At 41.2% G+C, this 22478-nt stretch overlaps 2 protein-coding genes across 5 annotated transcripts in view; one reads left to right on the top strand and one right to left on the bottom strand.

The window, feature by feature from the left end:
* The window catches only part of dcaf8 (DDB1 and CUL4 associated factor 8), a 26846-nt gene extending 4368 nt beyond the window's left edge, over positions 1 to 22478 (bottom strand). The window contains exons 1-9 of one of the 2 annotated variants that reach the window (XM_047588460.1): positions 22064 to 22478; positions 19546 to 19646; positions 2559 to 2632; positions 2324 to 2413; positions 1474 to 2108; positions 970 to 1110; positions 763 to 857; positions 488 to 598; positions 228 to 358 (exon numbers count right to left, since the gene is read on the bottom strand). In XM_047588460.1, coding sequence (XP_047444416.1) covers positions 228 to 358; positions 488 to 598; positions 763 to 857; positions 970 to 1110; positions 1474 to 2108; positions 2324 to 2413; positions 2559 to 2632; positions 19546 to 19592 — 1324 coding nt within the window. In that variant the 5' untranslated portion in view covers positions 19593 to 19646; positions 22064 to 22478. Of the gene's footprint in view, positions 1 to 227; positions 359 to 487; positions 599 to 762; positions 858 to 969; positions 1111 to 1473; positions 2109 to 2323; positions 2414 to 2558; positions 2633 to 3165; positions 3442 to 19545; positions 19647 to 22063 lie in introns of those variants that run through there. The other variant, XM_047588461.1, reaches the window with a different exon arrangement.
* Positions 4920 to 22478, top strand: part of LOC125010100 (guanine nucleotide exchange factor VAV3-like) — a 52313-nt gene continuing 34754 nt past the window's right edge. Inside the window, exons 1-10 of one of the 3 annotated variants that reach the window (XM_047588455.1) lie at positions 4920 to 5339; positions 8421 to 8537; positions 14579 to 14637; positions 15108 to 15173; positions 15657 to 15774; positions 18470 to 18562; positions 18882 to 18950; positions 19027 to 19130; positions 19584 to 19683; positions 20176 to 20271. In XM_047588455.1, the coding sequence (XP_047444411.1) occupies positions 5136 to 5339; positions 8421 to 8537; positions 14579 to 14637; positions 15108 to 15173; positions 15657 to 15774; positions 18470 to 18562; positions 18882 to 18950; positions 19027 to 19130; positions 19584 to 19683; positions 20176 to 20271 (1026 nt within the window). In that variant the 5' untranslated portion in view covers positions 4920 to 5135. The remainder of the gene's footprint in view (positions 5340 to 8420; positions 8538 to 14578; positions 14638 to 15107; positions 15174 to 15656; positions 15775 to 18469; positions 18563 to 18881; positions 18951 to 19026; positions 19131 to 19583; positions 19684 to 20175; positions 20272 to 22478) is intronic. The other 2 variants (XM_047588457.1, XM_047588456.1) reach the window with 2 other exon arrangements.

Below are 22478 nucleotides of genomic sequence, written 5' to 3'. Positions count from 1 at the left end.
GAGCTTTAAGATGATGATTCAAGCTAAGTATCAAGTGCAGACCTCATTATTTTCAATAAACATTTCTAGAACAAGTTCATAGCAAAATGCGAAATGATGCAAGAAAGATTACATTGAATTCAATTCACGGTACAATGCATGGATATTTAATCCTGATATTAAATTACTTACATATACACTGCGTGAAAGGAAAAATATAGTAGTTTTTACTGTGTGAGCTGTTTTACCTGTGCCGTCGTGACTGTACACAAGGCAGGTTATGTTGGTCTTCGACTCACTGGACACCAGATGTGAAGGACAAAACTTTTTCAACACACCGTTGTCATCACTGTCGTTGATCTTTCTCTGGTCATAGATCCTAAAGAGCGTGAGAAAAAGAAACCAAGTTGAGAGAAAAAAAAGAGAGATGTCTAAGTGATCGATTATTTTCAGACCATCTGAATTATTGAAGAAATAAACAGCACTGGAAGTACGATCTGGTTCCTACCTTACATACTGATCTCTCCCACCGACAGCAAACTGGTGTGTATTTGCTGGGTTGACAAAGATGGTGTACAGTCCAACTTTTTTGTCACACTCCTTTACAACCACCAGTTTACTATCACACAGTTGCAACAAGACACAAAGGAAAAGGCAAGTATTAGTTACAGCAAGCTCAGAAGCTATGACATATAGTAATCAGAATGAACGTGCATTGCAAATGAGAGCATTATTTACAAGTAGGCAGCTATATTTTAAACTTGGCATCGCGGCATCACTCACTTGGCAGGACGGTCTAGACGCAGGTCAATGTCAAACACCACAGCGTCCTCTCCTGCAGACAGAAAGGAGCAGGGCGAATCTGGATCTAGGGCCAGCTGAAATAAAAACACAACAAACAAACCGACCCCCCCCATACACACCGATTAGAGGCTGTACCTGACCCATCAGGCTATGTGAAATCTGTGGCACAAATGTATTGACACTCACTTTGTGTGCTGCCCCTTTGTGCTGCGCTACCCGCTTTGTGTTCTTGCAGCGCTGCGTGGCGGAGAGCTCGGCCACTCTGATCTGACCGTCACGAGCGCACATGGCCAAGGTGGAGTCTCCACTGTGAGGCAGGAACTTCGCCTGTGTGAATTAAGATTCACTCTTAATAAGTTTCTTCCGACATGTGTTCACTCTATCGCGCTGCAAGTTTATGTACCGATTAATAATAAGTATTCTTTATTCTTACAACTGAACAACTCTTTTATACATCTGATTTTCTAAAAGACAATCAGGAAATTGAATTATATTATAAATTAACAAGTAAAAATATTATCAATTGACCTTTGCCATTTATATTTCTTTCTTCTTTCTCTTTATAGCAATATAAATTATACAGTTAAAACCATTTATGGCTTTTTCCAACGTTTTAATAAAAATAATAACAAAGGAGATTAACTGATAAAGAAAGTAATCATCAGTCGTAGGTCTGTTGTTTTCGCTAACCTGAAAGACATTGCTCTTGTGTCCGCTGTCAAACTCCAGCTCAGCACGGCGGATGGCCCAGTCCCAGATCACCACTTTGAGGTCGTCGCTGCCTGATGCCAGACGTGTGCCTGAGGGGTTGAAGTGCAACGTGTTGACGCAGCCCGTGTGCCTCTCTAATTTGCCCTGGAGCTCCAGCCGCTGCACGAGACCACGGGCTCCGCACACGCGCCTCACGAACTGGTGCGAGTTCCTGCCGATCTCCCTGGAGCGCAACGAGGGCACCGCACGCCACTCGGGGCCACGCATGTCGCGGAGCTCTGCTCCCAACCACGCCTCCATGGCCTCATCGTCATCTTCGTCATCTTTTTGCTCTTCTTCTTCGTCCTCGTCATCATCCTCGTCGGAGCTGGAGGAGTGGTTGGTGTCACGTCTGTTCCTCTTTCTAGCGGCCCTTTTCGCACCATCCTTCTCCTTTGCCCCCTCTCGTCTCCCTCCCTCACTCTCCCTTTCGCCATCCTCAGTCAAGGAGTAGAGGCCGCTGCCATCCATGCTGTCTGTGTCTTCGTCCTCCTCCCCCTCTCTGTTTGACCCCGTCTCCCCCTCCACGTCTGGCATAGGTTTATCTCCAGATGCTTCTGCTTTTTCCTTGGGAGCTACAGAAATGGAAAAGGCCAGGAGAAGGTTAAACCTACAATGTCTCACTGGGAGATTCACCAAAAGGTTCATATCTGCTTCACAACTTTTAAAATACGGGGGGAAAAAAATACATCAAAACTTATAACAATTTAAAGCGACTCAATCGTAAAATCAAGCAATGTTTCTACCATCATAAACAAGGCTCTTTTTCTAGTTGTGAGTACAGTGTTACCATCTTGAGAGGAAGACTGTCCATCTTTGCTTCCAGAGGCGTCCCCTTCATTGTGTTGATCTTCTCCAGGCTCCTTTTCTTCAGAGCCACCTATTAAAAAAAAAACAAAAAAACACCTCCTCTAATTAACTCTCAGCAAGAATAAATAAATAAATAAATAAATAATAAGGTGCATGTCAGCTTGCATTGTTATGCATGTTCAGTATATAGTTATTTCCTAGCACTGATCCCTTACCGTTCAGCACAGTGGATTTGCCGTCAGCTTCAGCCATTCTGTCTCCTTTGTCCTGCGTCGACCCGAGGTAGAACCTTTGAGTGTCACACACAAAAAACAACACAAAGTTTGCTGATTAGCCAAACTGTAAAGTGTTAAAAGTCATACTAAACAGCTGCTACGCTAATAAAAACAGACACCACCGCGTGTACTCGGTGAACTCTTGTCAACTAGCGACTCCGCACTCGTACGTCGTGGACACAGAAGTTACCTGTTAGCCTCCTAGCTTCCTATTAACTAACTAACGCCAGGGCTAATTATAGTAGCCAGATACTGCGGCGTGCGACCACATAAACAAAATAACACACTCGCTAGCTGAGTCGCAGGCCTGACTAATACCGTGCTTTGCTTTATGATGTTCAACAGTGTATTGTCCTCTGCAAAACTGCGACCACTCAACTACCTGACAATGGTATTAACGCGAGCTAATGCTACCTAGCTCGTGCGGGTCTATCAAATATCGAAAGTAAAATATAGCTGTCGGTTTGGCTTAACAACCCACCAGCTGGTTGTCAAAAAAACACAGCTAGCGTTGCCTCTATTCGCTAACTAGCATAGCTATCGTTACCTCTACTCGAAGGCCCGACGAGGCGTACTTCTTAGTTTAGTCCTAATCTTTACAGCAGAATTATTTTCTCCACCGGTTCAGCTAAGTGCCTTGACTAGGAAGTCTCTGGCGGAAAACACACGACATTAGGAATGCCTGCATAAAGCTTTTTGCAGAAGTCGGAGTATAATGCGAGCTAACTGCGTTCACACAAGGTTGACTGCTCTGTTTATGTTTTGACGGTTCAGCTTCTTTCTTTTTTTTCTTTTTTTTTTGTGGGTATGTGCTTCCATTTCCGGTGTCGTGCTCGCTTGTTTTTCCCAAACCGGAAGTTTGCAAATAAGAGCCGCTAAATTATTATTATTATTGTTGTTGTTGTTGAAAATTATGATATAGTATATAGTAGTAGTATAATACAATGTACACAGAAATTTATTTTTGTACTTGCACTCAGTAAAAAAATAAGTAAAAACAGTGATAATTACGCATACAAAATAAAATAGACACTATAAACTTGAAATGTAATCTTAAAAGGAGTCTAGCTTGAGTCCCGTTAAGGCTCAGGTGTAAATAAAATGCACCGCTAACAACATCCTGTTGCCAGACACCACAGGGCACATTCAGAAGACCCATGTCAGCTTAGGTAGGTGGTTATAATGTTATGCCTGAATGGTGCCTGATAACATTATAAGGAATAAGCTCTCACAACTTGGTGGTCATTATTTACAGTAATCTGTGAAACTGTCAAGTACAAAACCAAATAAAAACTATTTAAAAATTAGATTTTTTACACTGCTGTACTACAATAAGGAAATAAAGCTGAACTGAGACCACTCAACACTAAACAATGTTTAACTTCATTGTGCATGACTCTTGAAAACTTCCTTCAACAACAGGTATTTTCTTCCAGTGTGACAAACCTTCTATCCTAAAATAGACGAGATAACACTATTGAACTTGACCCTTTCACAAATCTGTGTTTTCCTCCATATTATCAGGGGGATTATCTGAGACCCTACATGACCAGGCGGGTGCCATTATTTTCATGGTATCATCCGATTTATACAATAATAACAGTCAAAGACCAAAAACAAAAGAAAGTTCACAAGCTGGAGCTCATGATCTCGGCCAGTGTCTAAAGAAACATCTGGCTCCCTCACTTTGGATGAAACATGGTGGGATCTCTCAGCTTCCTTCCTGTGTTTACGCTATACGGGCTCGGGGCACTGATCTACGCAGTCTCCTGATTCTTTTCTATATATTTAGACTCATTCGAAACACAGAGAGCCTGGCTTCCTATGCATGCACATGCACCGCAAAGACCCAAGATTACACTTAGTTTATAATCCACATGGAATGTCAGCTGTGAATGATCAGGCTTCCCCAGAAGAAACGAGTACACTACTGTATTTGAATGACAAAAGTAGCCATGACATTTTTAGCTGATGGGGATTTTTAAATCAAATGTCCAAATGTTAGCAGCATTTTTGATTTAATTCAGATAAGTCAAGTACATATATATATAATGGGCATGGGGAAACACCCGTCACAACCTAGCAAAGAGTTGCTCCAACACTTTATTTATTGTTTAAAAATGAAAGACGTCTCATAAAAATAGGATTTTGCAGAGTTTTGTGGCTCATTTCAGACTTCAGGGAAATAAGTTGTGTATATCGTTGATGTATATTATTAATTTCTCTTATATGTGTGTGTGTATATATTCACGACCTCCGTGGAAATATCGCAGAAGAAGGAAGGGGAAGTTCACGCAGGCAGAGGGGGTTTCACAAACGGCCACCCCCCATCCGTGCAGCTCTCATAAGCTGCCTCAGCTCTGTCGGTCGTCCAGAGGCGATGCAGGAGTTTGGAGAGACAAGCGGACGGCTCGGCGCGCGGCGTGTGTCATGCGGCGCGCGGACTTAAAATAGACAGGCACAAAGTTTCCTCGCGTCGCCGCTCGCCCGCTGTTCACACCGCGCTCCCCGCCAAACATGGAGTACTGGAGGCAGTGCGCGATGTGGCTGATCAGCTGCAACGTGCTGCCGGCGAACCACCGGGTCACCGCGGACACGGCGCAAGTGTTCGACTTGGCGCAAACCCTGCGGGACGGGGTGCTGCTGTGCCAGCTGCTCAACAACCTGAGAGCCCACACCATCAACCTGAAGGAGATCAATCTCAGGCCGCAAATGTCACAGGTACCCTGATCGTTTCAGAGCTGCTGTCAAAACTAACTTTTGGTTGTAACGCCTTGAGAGGAACTGCAAATCTCAAAAAAAAGTGCTAGATGTTGACAATAGCTCATTTATTCAATGCACAGATTCTCCAGAGTCAAATTAAGAGGACAGCCTCGTTAAAATTCATGATTAGGTAGTCTTGAAGCCACAATTCAGCAGCTGCTTTTCAAGAAATAGCTGTAGTGGAATATAAAGATACAGCACATCCACATAATGTTTCTGAAAAGCACTGCCACAGGAAATAAGAAGAAGGCTTATTAGCACTGTATAAACTTTAATAATTGTTCCTACGCCTGCAGGAGCAATGATAATTGGTGGACTGACAATGGCCCGTGTCCAGTGTTACTGTAAGGCAGACTTATGCTTAGTTTTCCCCCCTTTGGGTTGTTCCATGGTTTTAAAATAAACTGTAAGAATTTAAGGTTTAAGGAAATAATTTGACTGATTGAACATCTTTCCCAAACACTGGTAAATCCAGACTTTGAAACCCTCTTTGGCATCGTGTCAAACTGATAAGTGTCACACAAAGTCAACAGCGTGACCTATCCGACTGTCACTTCTTCTGACTGAATCCGTATTTTGCTTGCCGTGTCCTCTTTTGCTGTCTGCATATGTTTCTGTCACCATCTCAGCAGACGAAACCATACGCATGTAAGACGTCCGATAAGTAAATAAGAGAGTGATAAATGTTCCTTAGCCAGTGAAAGCCAGAGAAATGGTCTAATTCATCCCGCTGTCACTGGAGAGGCCTGATAAAATCCTGTCTTTGATCCACCCTCGAGTTGGCAATCTAGTTTGTGCAGGCATTTGTAGACTGTTAAACTACACATTGTTATTTTAGAAATAAAGAAGAGATAGCGAAGATGGGTTTAAGTCTTAATAGTTTATTTAAGGTTAGGAAGTAAATCGACATCTGATAAATTCACCAGTGAATTTCTTGAGGCTCATGTTTAGCAGAATGTGGGCTCACGAAATCAGATAAAATATATTTATCAAACAATCCACTGACAATTTGTCTGCCTCCTTTTTAAGGCTTCACTGAAAGCGAAAGACTTCCTGTGCGTACTTACAAGTGATAAGGTCTTTTTGCACCTTAAAAGTCAACCTGTAAAGGTAATGAAATACCATAGAAAAGACTGCGCTGATATATAACTGTCTGCCTGCGTACACTACGCAGTCAAGTTAATTATAGATATGTTTGTTTTGTGGAGATGGGATTAAACCAGACGGCTCAAAATTGTATGTCATGAAAATGTACTTATTTATCAATCTGCCATGCATGGACAGAGACACGCAGTCACGAGGGACTAACTTTACCTCCGAGTCTTTGCTTTAGGGATAAATATGAGCAAACTTGGCATCAGGCGGTGAAAACCGCAGTGCACATCGGCTTGTCTTTTATGTTCTTGCCAGGGACAGGGACTGACGGGGAAAAGCTGTCCCAGGGCACAATGGGTTAAACAACGGCTGGCCGTAGCCTACAGCCGCAGGCCATCTGGGCGACGTCGAGAAAGGCGCGTGTGTCACTGGGCTTCAGATTCCGAGTGGCACATTCAGCGTGCCCCACTGACCTGCGATCTCAGACATGAGAAACGAGGGCAATAGTGGTAATGGACAGGAGGACGAGAGTTCAGCGTAGTGTGATGGAAATGCACTCAGGTTTGATTTGTCATGCTGCGTGGCGGCCGCTGGCACAAAGCAGTGGTGTGGGTAAAAAAAATATATATATATCAGTGTACTTAATATACTAAATATCTTTGCTTTTCTTGCATTGTTTACTTAGTTTGCTCATAAGGTAACCACTTTCCAAATAAAGCCATTCACAAAGATTAAGACAAATGCTACCAGAAGTAAATATACATGTTCAGAAATGGGATAATAGATAAAAGCTTCTATTAATCTCCTGATCCCTCAAACATAAAAACATTTTTAAAAAAAGTTTAGCACCAGCTCTTAAGTGTTTTTAGATGTGAGCAAGAGGCTGCGACACCGGAGCTGTGACTGTATCTGGGAGCATGAGGCTGCTGCCGGTGGTGAAAAGCCATCATGTTCGAGCACTTCCTCCGCAGACGAGCGGGGCCCCAGGGGGTGGTGGAGCGATTACAGGCGTCTCCACGATGAGCCGATGTGATAAAAAGTGGCCTATCTGTTCTCAAGAATCTTGTCTTTTTTATTTTTTTCTGCAAATGATCACATATGCACTTTCTGGTTTAGTCATCGCCTAATAATGTCGAAAGGTTAAATTACACCGGCAGGGTTGGTTTACAGTCACTGGGCGCCTTTAGTGTCACATACTGTATGTTTATGCTGAAGTAAGACCTTGAACCTCAGCACGTAACTATAAACCCGCCGTATTCACGAAAAAGCCGCAGTTTGACGGCAGCTTTCCCACCGACACGCGGATCCTAGTGGGAAGTGACACTAAGAAAGGACAAGGCCGGTGGTTTCATTTCACACTGCTAAACTTTCAGATTTCACTTTCAGTTTGCAGTTTGTGGTTCGCCTTCATGTTTGAATAAGTTCCTTTAAATGCCCCAGGCCACAGCGCATTACAAGTTGCAAGAACTAGTTCGGGTTTTGGCACATCGTCTCCATCGTTTTCTACGTGGGTTTTTGAGATAATCGACAATGAGCGGCAGCTGCAATCGCTCGTTTGTGCAGCACAAAGCGTGCAAAAATTACACTTGACCATTCTACCGCAACTCTTTCTATAAACAATGACAGGTCGCTATGAATAATCTGCACCGTCAAAAGTACAGCAGAGTGTCGGAACTATTATTGGCGAAAAATGAACAACTTTGATAGTTTATTCTGTGACACTGCTTCCAGAAATAACGTGCAAATTCAGCAATTTTCACACAAAGAAACTTGGACGTCTTAAAACCGTGACAGACCCAATTTAAATGAACACGCCGTTTCCCCCCTTATTCAGGCGTTGGCGGGAAAACAACCGCACCATCTTTTGGCTAATAATTTGCACACGTTTTTCTCATTACGTACAGCATAACATTTCATTCATGTTTTTTTTTTACCCTTTTGCAGTTCCTGTGCTTGAAGAACATCCGTACCTTCCTGAATTGCTGCTGTGAAGTGTTCGGGATGAAGAAAAGCGACCTATTCGAGGCCTTCGACCTCTTCGACGTCCGTGACTTTGGAAAGGTAACCGCCCTTTTTTTCCCGCTGCCTATCGTAGCTTTCAGCGGCTGGTGGAAGCCTGGAAGCGTTGCCGGGTCTTTCCCCTTTCCCGTGCTGTTTTTCGAAGGAAATCAATGCTGGCGAGCCCATTACATGTCGCGCCCTGTTAGAGCTGAGTGATCGGGCCTTGTTGTCTGGCTAATCGATGGCACATTTTACAGTTTTCATCCTGTTGTTGGGACGTTATGGTTTAAAGCAGACGGTCAGAAGTTCAAATACGGATTAAAGAAATCTGAGTGAAAGTCTGAGGGAACTATATAGTTAAAATACAATGAATCAGTAGTGCTTGTTGCAGCTTCCTAAATTTGACATTGATATAAATATTTGTCATCATGTTTTGCGAATTAACAGAAGAATATTGTGAGTGTGACACTATCAACTGAGTCTTAAGTGCATGCACTTAAGAGGTTTTTACAGATTAAATGTGAAATGTGCTCATTTGCAATCTCTGCCCACATTTGGCACCAGCAATGCCCCGAAAATGTTCTAAATCAATTCACGTGCTGTCCATAAATCCAGTCAAACATTCAAATATCTATGATGAAGATCTTTGTGATAGAGCCGGTCAGAGTTGTAGATTACTTTTTTCCTCTGACGGGGGGCATTAAGTGTTGCTGTCGTGTTTTTATGGTGTGGCTATTTCTTGAGGAGATTGCTCGGCTTCTTTTTATTGCTGTGTTATTGCGGGAGCCGTGTGTTTCACCGTGTGTGTGTGTGTGTGTACGCTGCGTTACCAGGTCAGTGGGTTTGTAGTGCGCTCTGCCCAGCCACGCCGTGTCTGTCTGACTGTCGCTCGCAGCACAGGAGCCTGATTTAACTCCGCGCAAAGAGAAAGCCCGCTCGCTCCGAGCAGCCTTATTCCCACACGTCTTTAGTTTAGTGCATTTGGTGCGTAAGTTTGCCTCGGAGCATTGTGAGTTATTCACGGAGGGAGGGGGGAGATGCGTTACTGTTTGTTTCTTAAGCATATAAATTAGAGTCTCTCTATTCATCTGCACTGAATGTATTTATTTCATAGTCCGTTAAATATGAAAGACTAAGCTGGGGTTTATTTTTTTTTTGCATTTCAATATTTAGTCAGAACATTGATTGCATCTATTATAATTAAGTTCAGAAACGGTGAAGTGCAGTCCGGTGCAGGCATGTGTGTGCAAATCCTAACGAGGAGAAACGCTCCCTAGGCACAATTAGGCAGCGCACACAGAACAGCGTTTCACAGGCCTATTATACGTGACTGCGGAGTTTGAACTCACTTCCCTGCGGAGAATAGAGAGGGGTCACAGGAGAGCTACGACGGAGCGCACGTCGAGCTTTGCGTGTTTGCAGTTTTCCCCGCGCACACTCTCTTTTCTTCCAGTTCAGCGTGGTGCTCTAAAGCTCCCAGTTAATCTGGCTGCTGGTAATCCCACATGGGAGGTGGTGCCTGCAAATATGTACAGTACATGCATAATCTCAGTCATGTTGAAGGAGGGGGAAGATTGCGTCTGTTTTTTTTTTTTTTTTTCATAAATTTTCTCGTCACTAGTTAGACATACGGGTGTCTGCAGGTTCAGCGACTGCTGGGCTGGATCGACTCCAGGAAGTGATGTACGGCTGAGCAACAAATGCTCTTCCTTATTTTCCAGAAACATCCAAAGGAGAACATCCCAAATCTCAGCCAGTCTAATCCACTCAGCGGCACCGAGTTGTGCCAACTCTGCCCGTAGACTGAGCATTAGTCCGCTGAATATCTAATGAGAGCTCTCTAACCTACATTCCTCTGCTGAATTTCTGCAGGCTGCACCGCGGGCAGCCGCGATGAGTGCGTGCAGCAACCTGCAGGTCACAGGGGAGATGAAAGCAAGATGTGAGAAACGTGTTTGTTCTTTTCCTTGGGCGTAAAACATCAACTTATCTTCAGGTGAACGGGGCATCAAGGGTTGAGGGGACTGTATTTTCTTCGCCGCAGTTGATGTTTTGGGAAATAAGTACATTCCTGCCAGGAACATGGACTGAGATTACAGTAAACATGACATTACTACCAACGGTTAGCCAGACTGATTCTGTCCCGGAGGCTACGCCTTTCATTCCGGGTCAAGAAATAGACCAGCTCGTAAAAATCCCGAGGCACTGTTTTGATAATTTGGTAGCAAAGTGGATATTTTCAACATTTAAGGCCAGACGCTACAGGTGAATAGGGTCAAATTTTTTAACTAATAGGTATCACCACGAAACTTCTCCCGTTGATTACTTACATGAATATAATAATTTTTTGTATTACAAGTTTTCTGTGAATTCATATTTAAATATGCAAATGAGCATGATCAGCTTAACTAATTTGCATACATTTCCGGAAAACAAATCTGAATAACGGCTAAAGCGACGTTCAAAATTCTCATTTCATTTTGTTAACACATTAGGTTTCCAGGTATTTTCAGGTGTTCTGTTTTTATCACTTCATACATCACAAAATACTGTCAACAGTCCAAAACAAAAAAAACTAACAAAAAAACAATTTTGCCATGTTTTTAGGAATAAAATGTTATATAACTCAGGCTCTGAATGATTTATGAAAAATCTCCTCTGTAAATACCTGCAGCGTGTAGTTAGGAATAAATCTGGAAGGTTTTGTGTGTAAGTGCTACTGAAGTGGCTCAGAGAAGGCAGAAGAACTGATTTTGAGAAAACGGCCTTTAAAGTTTTACATTGCAAAATCGTGGGTATTTTTATTGGAAACCACCAACGTACCAAAAAGAAATCTACTCAAATCCTTCAAAGCATATCATATAATCATATCAGCCTATATGATATCAAAACATCCGATTAAATATTATTTATAAAGTCCATTCAAGTGTGAAACATGAATGATGTGTTAAACTAGTCTGATAGAAGATGTGAATGAAGTAAAATAGCAAAAAAATCTCAAAATTGATAAGTGGGTGAAAAAAATAAGTTGGTGCCGGTCGTGTCTCGCCTCAAAAATTAAAGACTAAGCTGAACAGAGGAGAGTTGTAAAAGGACGCGATGAGTTTCTTTATTTATGTCAGGTCTTGTGCGTTGATGCAGAATTGTAGTGAAACGCACGGTGCACGGAGCCAGCTCAACTTAACAGAAGCAAAAATGAAATAAATAACAGAATAAAAATGAAATAGAATATAAGTAGAACAGAAACGGATGATGAATGTGTGTGTGTTTGTGAGCGAGTGTGCGTGTGTGTGTGTGTCTGTGTGTGTGTGTGTGTGTGTGTGTGTGTGTGTGAGGCAGCTCAGCAGATATGCTGATTGAGATAACTGGTTGTTTCATTTTATGTCTTAGGTGTGTCCATGTCTGCTGCTCTGTGCCAATCTGTTATAGCTTTATATTCAATGGGTTAAACAACATGACAGCGGTGTCTACCTCCTCCCGTGACCCTGGGCCCTAAAGCAGCTCGACATATTTCTCAAAATGTCAAAATATTTCTCAAACCGAGCTGTATAAAATGACTCAACGGTAAGGTTATTGGTCAGTGTGAATGAACACAGTCATACGTGAAGACAGGAAGACACCTGTTGTGTCCAGATGAACGCATTTTAGATGACTGTTTCCTTCCTCAGTGTCAGCTTTTGGTGGAGGCCCTTGCTTCTTACGTAATGCTTTGGATGGCTTTCCCCACACTATCCAGATAGCTGACCGTGTTTGATATATCTTTTGATTCTGATTTATTGGGTCATTTGACAACCTCCCCCTGTTCTGCATAGTTTCTAATTTTTAACTGCACTCTCTAAGATAGACTTACTAAATAGGCCACTCAAACCAAGGTGGTTGGACTTCAGCTTAGCTTGTGGCTTCGCTTCTCAAGTCACACGCATCTTCAACCAAATTTCCTCAGACGAGCCACGTGCAAGAGTGACTTCTTTATAAGACGCCCTGCAGCATTTCACATTTTAGTGTCACCTAGCTGACTAACGCCCGTCTAATTTCTGCATCATATCTTTCTTTTCTCTTGAAGAAGGTAAAATCTGCCTTTCGTTCTTGACTTCAGTCACTGTTCCCCCGGCTCTGCATGCGTGCCCTGTGTGTTGCGGCCGTAGCTATCACCCTTTTAAATCAGTAGTAATGGGTGTGACGTGCAGAATTAGATTTGCGAAGACGATGTGATAAGTTGTGAAAAAAAAAAAAAAAAAATGCCACAGGGAGTATTTATTTTAAACTCGCGATCCTCTCAAAACGCAAACCGCTCTAAATGTTAATTCCTTCACAGCAGTTCGCAGATTTTTTCAAATAAGTTGATCATTAGAATCAACACACAGCTAAACATTGGGGTGAAATGTTAGCACATGTGCTGATAGTAACTCCACACTGATAACAAGTGCAATGATCTAACTTCCGAGGCAACGTTTGCTCATTTATTCAGAAAAAACAACAACATTTCGACTGCTGTAAATAGCTTCTGATAATGCAGAAGCCCCCCCCCCCCTTTTTTTTTTGCTCTTCTAAAGCTCTCACGTTACAGACTCGACTCTTTCAAGACACAAGCACACCTGGGTTCAGCCAAAGCCACAACACCCATTCGAACAGGAAGAGGAGGTGAACTGCCGACACAAAGTCTGTTCTAGTTAACCCGACCAACGAGCTTTAGTAACCATCCAGATCCTGCCAGAAAGACGAGTTCGCAGTGTCGCTCTCAGAGAAGTTAAAGGGAAAGTGCTAACAGGTGCCACATATGTACCGCAGTGCTGGGCTAAACTGTGTTGCTGCACTTCCTTTCAGTATTTCACCTAATAAATGTTTTGACCACAATAGGCCACAAGAAGCTCTGTGATGATCTTGTTTCCGGTTGGATGAAAAGATGGACATCTGTGGTTATATTTTTGCCTTTAAGTCGTACTTTTTTTTTTTTTACAAGGAGGATCAATGTGCTTAAAGTTTAACCTCGCTTTTGACAAACGTTAGGACACTTTGGTAGTTTTTTTTTTTTTTAAATATATATTAACTAAAGTAGATGATGGCGTATCGCTGACAATGCAGTGTAGTGAGCAGTTTCCTTTTGCCTCTAAATCTCAATTTCTTTTAGACGCCACCGCACAGACGCCATGTGATGCATATGTGTGAGTTTGAGGTGGCCTGACCATTTCCTGTCATGTCTCTCCTCGCTGTCGGCATTTTTCCTTTTTTCATGATTTCAGTTTGATTTCCTGGCACAATCCCTGATGGGTTCAAAATAAAGAAATAAAAGAAATGATCTGCACATTGCTATGCTGCAGGCGGCACACTACGCTGTACAGCCGTTATAGTGAATGCTGTAAAGAGAAAAATAGGGCGGTGTAAGATGATATTTCATTCCTAATTTTAACGCAACGTCACAATTGCAGAAAAGATTAAATAAACAATACATTTTAATGTGTTTTTCCCTGTTGACTTTTATTTTGGTAAACCGTTAGTAGCTTGTTGTGTGCACATTAACTGCCTCTATATCCATGCTTCTTAATATTATTAGGTTATTTATGTCTTTGTAAATTAGTATGGATATAGAGATGGACACCAAGCTGGATACAAAGGTGACTTGACTTTACATTCTCATAGCAGGAGCTAGTGTGTTGCTGATCACTGAGACACCTAACCGCTGTTTAGCTGATGCATGTAAACAGGAAACGTCTTGCAAATGTTTTCTTAGTTGTAAGTTTCTAAATCATTGCTAATGTGGTGTTATATTTTTTTTATTATTATTTGTGGTTGTCACATGGCTTTTTTGGCTTTTGGGGTGGCAGCTGGCATAGAGGTGTTTGGTAACATTCTGCATTGCGATAAATGTGGAACGAAAAAGTCCTTGCGAGCGGTCACTTGGGTGGTTTGTGCTTTTGGTGTTTGTCGCATTCACATCGTGGGATGGATTTGCAAGCACATTAGACCATTAAAACTGAGTTGTTGACTTTGACGTGATGCATCCATTTCTTTGGCGTCAATGATTAGAATGGTTCGGATATTACGTTAGCCGTTAGCCTCTGAGGTATCCGGAAACGTAATTTCACACAACTTTGTTTCACCAGGTCATGGACACCCTATCCAAACTCTCTTACACAGCGACTGCTCAGCAAGGAGGATTCAAGTAAGTTACTTGCAGCAATGGCCCTGCAGCCACTGTGAACCCTTTTTCTTCCATCCACCTCCACCTCCACCTCCACCTCCACCTCCACCCCAACTTACTGGCAGTTCAACCACAAAGATAAAGCTGCAGGACACACACTAATTTCCAGTTTTACCAAGTGTCAAAAACAAACAAAACATTTAAATGAAGTTTAATCAAGCTAGTATACAAAACAACATCCGGCCGATTTCATTTATTATGTGATAGCTTAAGGGAAAACGGACAGTTTTGCATTTAATAACGCATCTTCCAATTCAAGGTGCACCAATACATTTGTCCAAATTAATTATTTCCATCCCCGTCTGCTGTACAAAGCCACATTAGACTGTCCTAGATAATATATTCTGTCCTTCCCCAGCTTCTTGCTCTGAATCGCTAAGTTTCTTTGCTGTTAAATACTGAACCTCACGCTGCTTTGCTGTCACTTCCAGGCCATTCCCAACGGAGGAGAGCGTGAAAGACGAGGACATCTACAACAACCTGGAAGACCTGATTGAGTATGTATGAGGCTCCTCCCTGCGGGCCCTTTACTGGCTCTGATAAAACGTGATTATTTCACTCAGTAGCAGCAGAACCAGCTTTCATCATCCATGCTCTCCAGGGTGTCCGGACACCCACGTGTTTTGGTAAAAGGCAGGCTTTCTCTGTTACTGTCAGAGTAAGCAAATGAGTAATGCTGCATGTATTTTTTTTTTTTTTTTTTTCAATGCTGATCTCTTGCATACCACCCACATCGAGGTTCTGGATAGGTGCTGTTGACAGTGTGATCGATAGATGAAGACGATTGAGCGTAAACACGTATACTCAGAAGAGATGCTGTATTTACTGTACATAAGGGTTTCAGATTGTATTCTGTGACACATGCAGTGATCAGTTGTGGCATATGTATGTTGAGTAAGCCAAAAAAGGTGTAAAGGTCACTGCTGATACAGCACTTTCAGAGTTGTTAATGGGTATATGTTTGTGCATTTGTGCGATAGCGAAAATGTTCTCGAGGACGAGGATGAACTGTATGATGCAGTCTACGGTCTGGAAGAAGACCATGCGGGTGATGAGATCTATGAAGACCTCATGAGGACTGAGCAGCATCCCCCACTGGTACCACAATGAGTCACCCTTGCACACACACATCTCACTTTGCACAAATGTCCTTGCTCCAAGGGTATAGACAGATATATATATAGAGAGAGGGTTTAGACAGGTGTTAAAAATGCTTCCAAAAATGCAAGTGTTAATAGTTTATTTTCATCAGTTAACAAAATGCAGCGAATGAACAGAAGAGAAATTTAGATCAGATCAGTATTTGGTGTGACAGCATCAATTCTTCTAGGTACGCTTGCACACAGTTTTTGAAGGAACTCTGCTGGTAGGTTGATCCAAACATCTTGGAGAACTAACCACAGATCTTCTGTGGATGTAGGCTTCCTCAAATCCTTCCGTCTCTTTGTGTAATCATCAGGGCTCTGTGGGGGCCACGCCATCACTTCCAGGACTTCTTGTTTCTTCTTTACGCTGCAGATAGTTCTTAATGACCTTGGCTGTATGTTTTGGGTCTTTGTCATCCTGCAGAATAAATTTGGGGCAATATCATCAGACCTCTCTGATGGTATTGCATGATGGAGAAGTATCTTTCTCAGCACTGAGGACGCCATTAATCCCGACCAAATCCCCAACTCCATTCACAGAAATGCAGCCCCAGACTTGCAAGGAGCATCCACCATGCTTCACTGTGGCCTGCTCCAGCCCTTCAGCCAAATATTTTAAATTCTGACACATTGGTCCAGAGCACCTGCTGCAATTTTCTTGCACCCAGTTCCTGTGTTTTGGTGCATAGTTGAGTCTCTTGGCCTTGTTTCCATGTCAGAGGGATGAGATTTTTAGCGGCAACTCTTCCCTGAAGACCACTTCTGACCAGACTTCTCCAGACAGTAGATGGGGGAACCTGGTTTCCACTGGTTTCTGCCAGTTCTGAGCTGATGGCTCTGCTGGACATCTGCTGATTTCAAAGGGAAATAAGCTTGATGTGTTTTTCATCTTATGCACAAAGTTTCCTTGGCCGACCACTGCATCTACGATCCTACAAAATCCCTGACTTTGTGCAAGTGTACCTATAAGGATTGATGCCAGTTTGAAGGCAAATGCAAATATCATTATTTATATTTTTGAAAGCATTCGTAGTTTACAGCAGTTTTTCCACACCTGCCTAAAACTGTTGCACTGTAGAAAAACACCCACACACATGTTTGTACAGCTGCCTTTGTGAAGACATTGTATGACTTCATTAGCCGCTTATCCTAAGCATCTCCACTAATTATATAAACCTAACCATTACCCCTAACCCCAACCACAACGTCAACTGTAGTCTATACCCGAAAACCGAGACTTAACCCTCAGACATCCCCTTAAAAAAGCACAGAGCGACAAAATTGTACTCACTTTGCACTATGCCCTCACTTTGATGGTGTAAAACCTAATTGGTCGTCCCGCCCTTGAGGTTCCTTTTCAAAGACTGGGCTATATCTGGTGGCATTGTCATAGGTTGCCAAGCATGAAACTTTCACTGAAGAATGAAAGTACAACTACATACTAATACTATACTATGACTAACACAATAAAAGTGAATAAATTAATGACTAATGCTGTATTCCTCGAGCTTCTTTTCAGTTGCATCGAATTTGGTGTATGAGACTTCTTATAAAAAAAATACTTCATAGAGCATACTTCATATAATATTTGACCATATTTGGGGTTGTTTTTCTATTCTTTTCCCAGTAGCAGTAACTTAGTGTAAACATACCCTCACAGTGTGTTCAAATTTATGCTAAAGCAAATTTTCTTAAGTATTATCAGCAGACTTTTCATAGATTGTAATACTGTTTTTTTTTTCTATTATATTCTTTGATATGTATCACTTTTCCATTCAAATCATCAATAATCATAATCGTTTTAATATTTGATCTATTTTATTGCACTGTATGTAGTGTGCTTTATAAATATATCAGATATGTGAATGTGAAAACTGAAATCTGAAAATAATAATAAGTAAAACATTGTTTTCTACTGAAATGTAGTGAAGTGGAATTATGAAGTAGTATTTAATTGAAGCACTAAAACCTACCTTTACCTACATTTCTTTAGTTTCTGTCCACCCCTGCTACTAACTTGGTGTACTGCAGGGGTCTATTTTAGGCCCCATTTGTACGTGTTGTTTTCCAGAGTGACCTTTTCTCTCACTTTCTCTCGTGCACCGATGATAACACTCATGGTCATTTACAAATAACACACCGCCTTTAGCTTTTAGTATTCATCTTTTCTGAGGAATGAGGTGAACCACAGCCATCTGGCAAAACATTTGCTCTGTTTCTGTTCCGTCTGTTTCTGTTTCAATCAGCAGGTGTTCGTAGTTATGGGCTGGACCACATGCATCTGAGACCAAAATCCCCAAATCAAATTAGAAACTAGTGTCACCTAATTTTTACTAATACTCCTAATGAAAAAAACTACATTACATCACAAAAATACATTCCCATAATTAAATATATAAATATGTAACTGTATACCGTTCAAAATAATCAAATACTTAAGCAGTTCAATTACAACTGAATTTATTCCAATTTCCTGATATGCATTTGAAATATTCCAAGCTCCATCAGTTCCTCAGCTCCTCCATCGTATGGTTGTGTGATGCAGCGTAACTATTAAGAATTATTTGGCAGCAGGTTTTTTGAGCACACGACCAAACAAAATCTGATTGCAGCATTCAAGCAATATTTAAGGACGTATGTCTTTCTAGAAGCAGGCAGAGGTGGATGTCCGGAGCTGCTGCCTTTCAGAAATCAAACAGACAGAGGAGAAATACACAGAAACCCTGGAGTCAATCGAGAAGGTAACGAACCTCCTTTAATGTCAGAGATCACATGTTGTTCAGGACAAGTTTCAATTGTGTGTATTGTTATTGTTATGATTATCATAATTTTCACAGTGCAGCACACCAAGCACACAGTAGGTGTATTCTAGGTACTTTTGAGGGAAATTCTCAGTTATCACTTCCTAATTTGTCTTTCTTTCAACCTGTTATCAGATGTCTAACTTGACGTCTGTCAGTGGTTTCACTATGAGTGTCATATGCATGTGGAAAAAAAAGAAAAGCTGAGAAGGGGGCCTGAAATGTTTCGTATGAGTTTATGTATTTTTCTTTTGTCCAGTATTTCCTGAATCCGCTGAAGAAATTCTTCTCTGCATCTGAGATCGACAAAGTTTTCCTCAACATTCCAGTAAGCCATTTCCCTTTCTTGTGATGGGGTAATAAAATCTTTCTGTTCAGATACTGATTGCTTCCTTCTCTTGCAGGACCTGGTTAAAGTTCACAAGAGCCTGATGGTCGAAGTGCAAGATTCCATCCTCAATAAAAATGCCTTAAACCTCTACCAGATCTTCATCAACTACAAAGAAAGGTGTCTTTGGCGCCAGCTTATTTCAGTCTTTTGTTAAAAATAATGCATTGTGGTTTCCGTTGACTGATGACTCCTAATTTGCTTTTGAGCAGTTGTATCTCAGCGAGTGCACATGCAGAAGTTTCCATTGTAGTTTATTTTGACCACAGCACTCGCCGTTAACACACTAATAGAAACAAGGTGGCGTATTATTTTGCAATACTGAGGCAATACTTGCAATACTCTGCTCTGCACACTGGAAGGTTTTCATTTGAATTATATGGCCGACGTGTGCTCCTATGACTGTGTGTTTTAAATGCACTGGAGCTAAATGTTGTTTGCATTTTCTTCATTTTGAGAAATTATCATTTCACTGCAGAGCAGATTGAGAGTTTTATTGTCAGAGAGTGTGTGTTGATGTTGTTGTGCCACTTACTTATCACCCTCTCCACTTTGTTTCCCTCTAATTTGTAGACTGCTCATTTATGGGATATACTGCAGCCGGGTGGAGATCGCCATCGCTGTTTTGGACGTCATCTGCAAAGAGAAAGAGGATGTTCGTTTGAAACTGGAGGTATCTATCTATCTATCTATCTATCTATCTATCTATCTATCTATCTATCTATCTATCTATCTATCTATCTATCTATCTATCTCCAGCTTTTCAGTGACTCCTAGTGTATGCATTGTGCACTACACCTACTTTAGAGAGTATCTTTAATGAATTTATTGAACTGAATTATACATTTTGTTCCCTCATCTCTTACACATATGTGTAAAAAAAAAAGGCATTAAACTGGTCAACTTCCGGTTGGAAGAAGTAAAACAGAATTAAAATAAATTACATATTCCGTTCATTTCATTATTTGGCAATTCTGACAAAACTGAAGGTCTTGGGCCTTTAACTCTTGAGAACAGAAACATGTAATGCAGACGTGTCTTTTTTTTATTATGCTTACTATTTGATCAGTTCCTGTGAAAAAGTCTGAGTAATGTCAAAGGAAATGACACCTATATTTGTGTGTAACGGTGAAGTCATGCTCTACGCTCAACACGTGTATTCCAGGAGTGCTCAAAAAGAGCCAACAACGGGAAGTTCACACTGAGGGACCTGCTGGTTGTCCCGATGCAGAGAGTCCTCAAGTACCATCTCCTTCTACAGGTAAAGATGCCTGACTCACACGTTTAAAGCAACAGCGAAGAGTGTCTCTAGAGCATTTTCCAGTTTCAGTGGTTCGTCGATATTATCAGTGAAATCTACTGAATCTGTGCTGTGCTGTGCAAGCCCGGTTTGGATAAGTTATTGAATATTTATTGACCCTAAACGCTTGTCGACAGGAATCCACCATTATGTTTTTTTTTTTTTTGTACTTCATTATTAACTTCTTTATAACGTTACTAACTTTTCTGTAAGAACTTTAAAGTGAATGTGTAAATCTAACAAATCACTGTTTTTAACTTCACAAATGTTATATATATATTGATTTATTTTTTTAATTAAATAGGAAATATGATTGACAGGGATGACATATTTCACTACTTGCTGATATTTTCATGACTAAAATATTAATTGATGAATCAAGAAAATAATGTGGATGCAACATCAATGTTTGCTGTCTGGCAATTAGTGCATTTTTTTTATAACTGAATGTGAGTTTTAAACATATAAGAAGGAAGTTTTGTCAACTTTTATTTTCCTTTCAGTATATCCGTGGCCACTTGAGGGCGACATCCTCCACATATTTGCTTTATTTCTGAGTCCCCCCTCCCTTCACAATTTCTCAGCAGATCCACTTGACAAATTAATAATTTAATTAAATAGAAAGCCTATTATGAAAAGTCACTCAGGTCATGCGTTTATTCTTTACTCCTGAAATCTGAGAATACAAATACAATAAAAAGTCCCATTTCCCCTCAACCAGGGATTTAAAAGGGGGGAAGATCACTCAATCTAAGACTGTCAGTCATCTGATGGGGGGAAAAAAGAGAAAAGTAAATTTGAAATCAATTCAAATCAGTTTTGTAGTGATTCGATACATGATTGGAGTTCATAAACTTGCTCAGTAAAAGGATTACTCGTGCACGCAACTGGCTTCCCGCAGAAACCGGACGTGCAGGCTTTTTAAAAAGTCCCACTAATTTCGGTGCCTCCTGATGAGCTGCGTGACACCATCTCCGGCTCTTATGAATCAGAGGTCAGACTATTATATAGCTGGCAGGTCGGCTGAGGGCGACGCCTCGCGAGCTGTTCCAAAATGTTGGAGGGCTAAGGCCTCCGTGGTGAAAGGTGTTAATCCCGGGAGTTCTCGGCTGGCCCCCCTGAGGAGAAACTGTGTGACGGGGCAATAAGAGGAACAAGGGAAAGAGGAAGTGGGGAAATGAAGTGAGAGAGCGGGGACGGCTCCCTCAGAGGGGAAGGAGCACTGTAGCTTTCACTGACACACTTCTTCAAATACCATTTAATCTCAGGGCTGGGCGGTGTGACTAAAAATGTATCTCACGGTATTTTTCAAAATTCGCACGATATCACAGTACATCACAGTATATATATATTTTTTTCATTCATTCATAATAAGTAAAAAAGCAAATAATCCCACACTGGTAGTAAATGTTAGCATTGCCTGCTGATGTGGAAATCCGGAGATTACATTTTAAAGATAAAAATAAATAAACAAATAAAAATTAAATGTTATCAAGATGAAATTAATAAACAGGGACAATTTCGGCCTAATTTATTTTGACATATGTATTCATATTTAAAATGCCATGGCTGTAATGTCAATACCAGCGCGACCGCCTACCGTAATAATTGTATTCTGCGCGCAACATTTTTTGTTTGTTTGTTTTTTACTCATTCGTAAAAAGCTAAAATTGGGAATATTTTCGGGGACCGTCCCCAGAAATCGAGAACGTCTGGTCACTGCTTATAAAAACGCTAAACAACAATACGGCACCTTTTTTGGCAGAAGTTGTTCTCGTTCGCAGTTGCACCATTCGTGTGTGTTCCGGTCTGAAACAGTGTCTCGCGGCGTAAAGTTCCACACACCATGTAATCAAATACACTGGTATGCCGATATAATAAAGACGCATATCACAAAAAAAAAAAAAAAAAAAAAAAACGATATTCGGTATGAACCGGTATACTGCCTAGCCCTATTTAATCTTTTCATTTTATAACTCATATATAGGAATCATATGTGATTGCACCTACCTTTGATATTAAACACCTATAATATACATACACCTATAATTAGGATCAAATATTGACAGTTGAATTTTCTTCTTTACACAGCAAACAGTGCTCAGAGCATGTGTCTAAAATTTAATATCTGATTTTAGCGAACAACAAAAACCAGTGCCAGCAAATAT

The sequence above is a fragment of the Mugil cephalus genome, chromosome 7 (genome assembly GCF_022458985.1).
Source record: "Mugil cephalus isolate CIBA_MC_2020 chromosome 7, CIBA_Mcephalus_1.1, whole genome shotgun sequence".
Taxonomy (NCBI): domain Eukaryota; kingdom Metazoa; phylum Chordata; class Actinopteri; order Mugiliformes; family Mugilidae; genus Mugil; species Mugil cephalus.
Note: the sequence above shows the minus strand (reverse complement) of the source record. Positions and strands in the feature narration are given on the sequence as shown.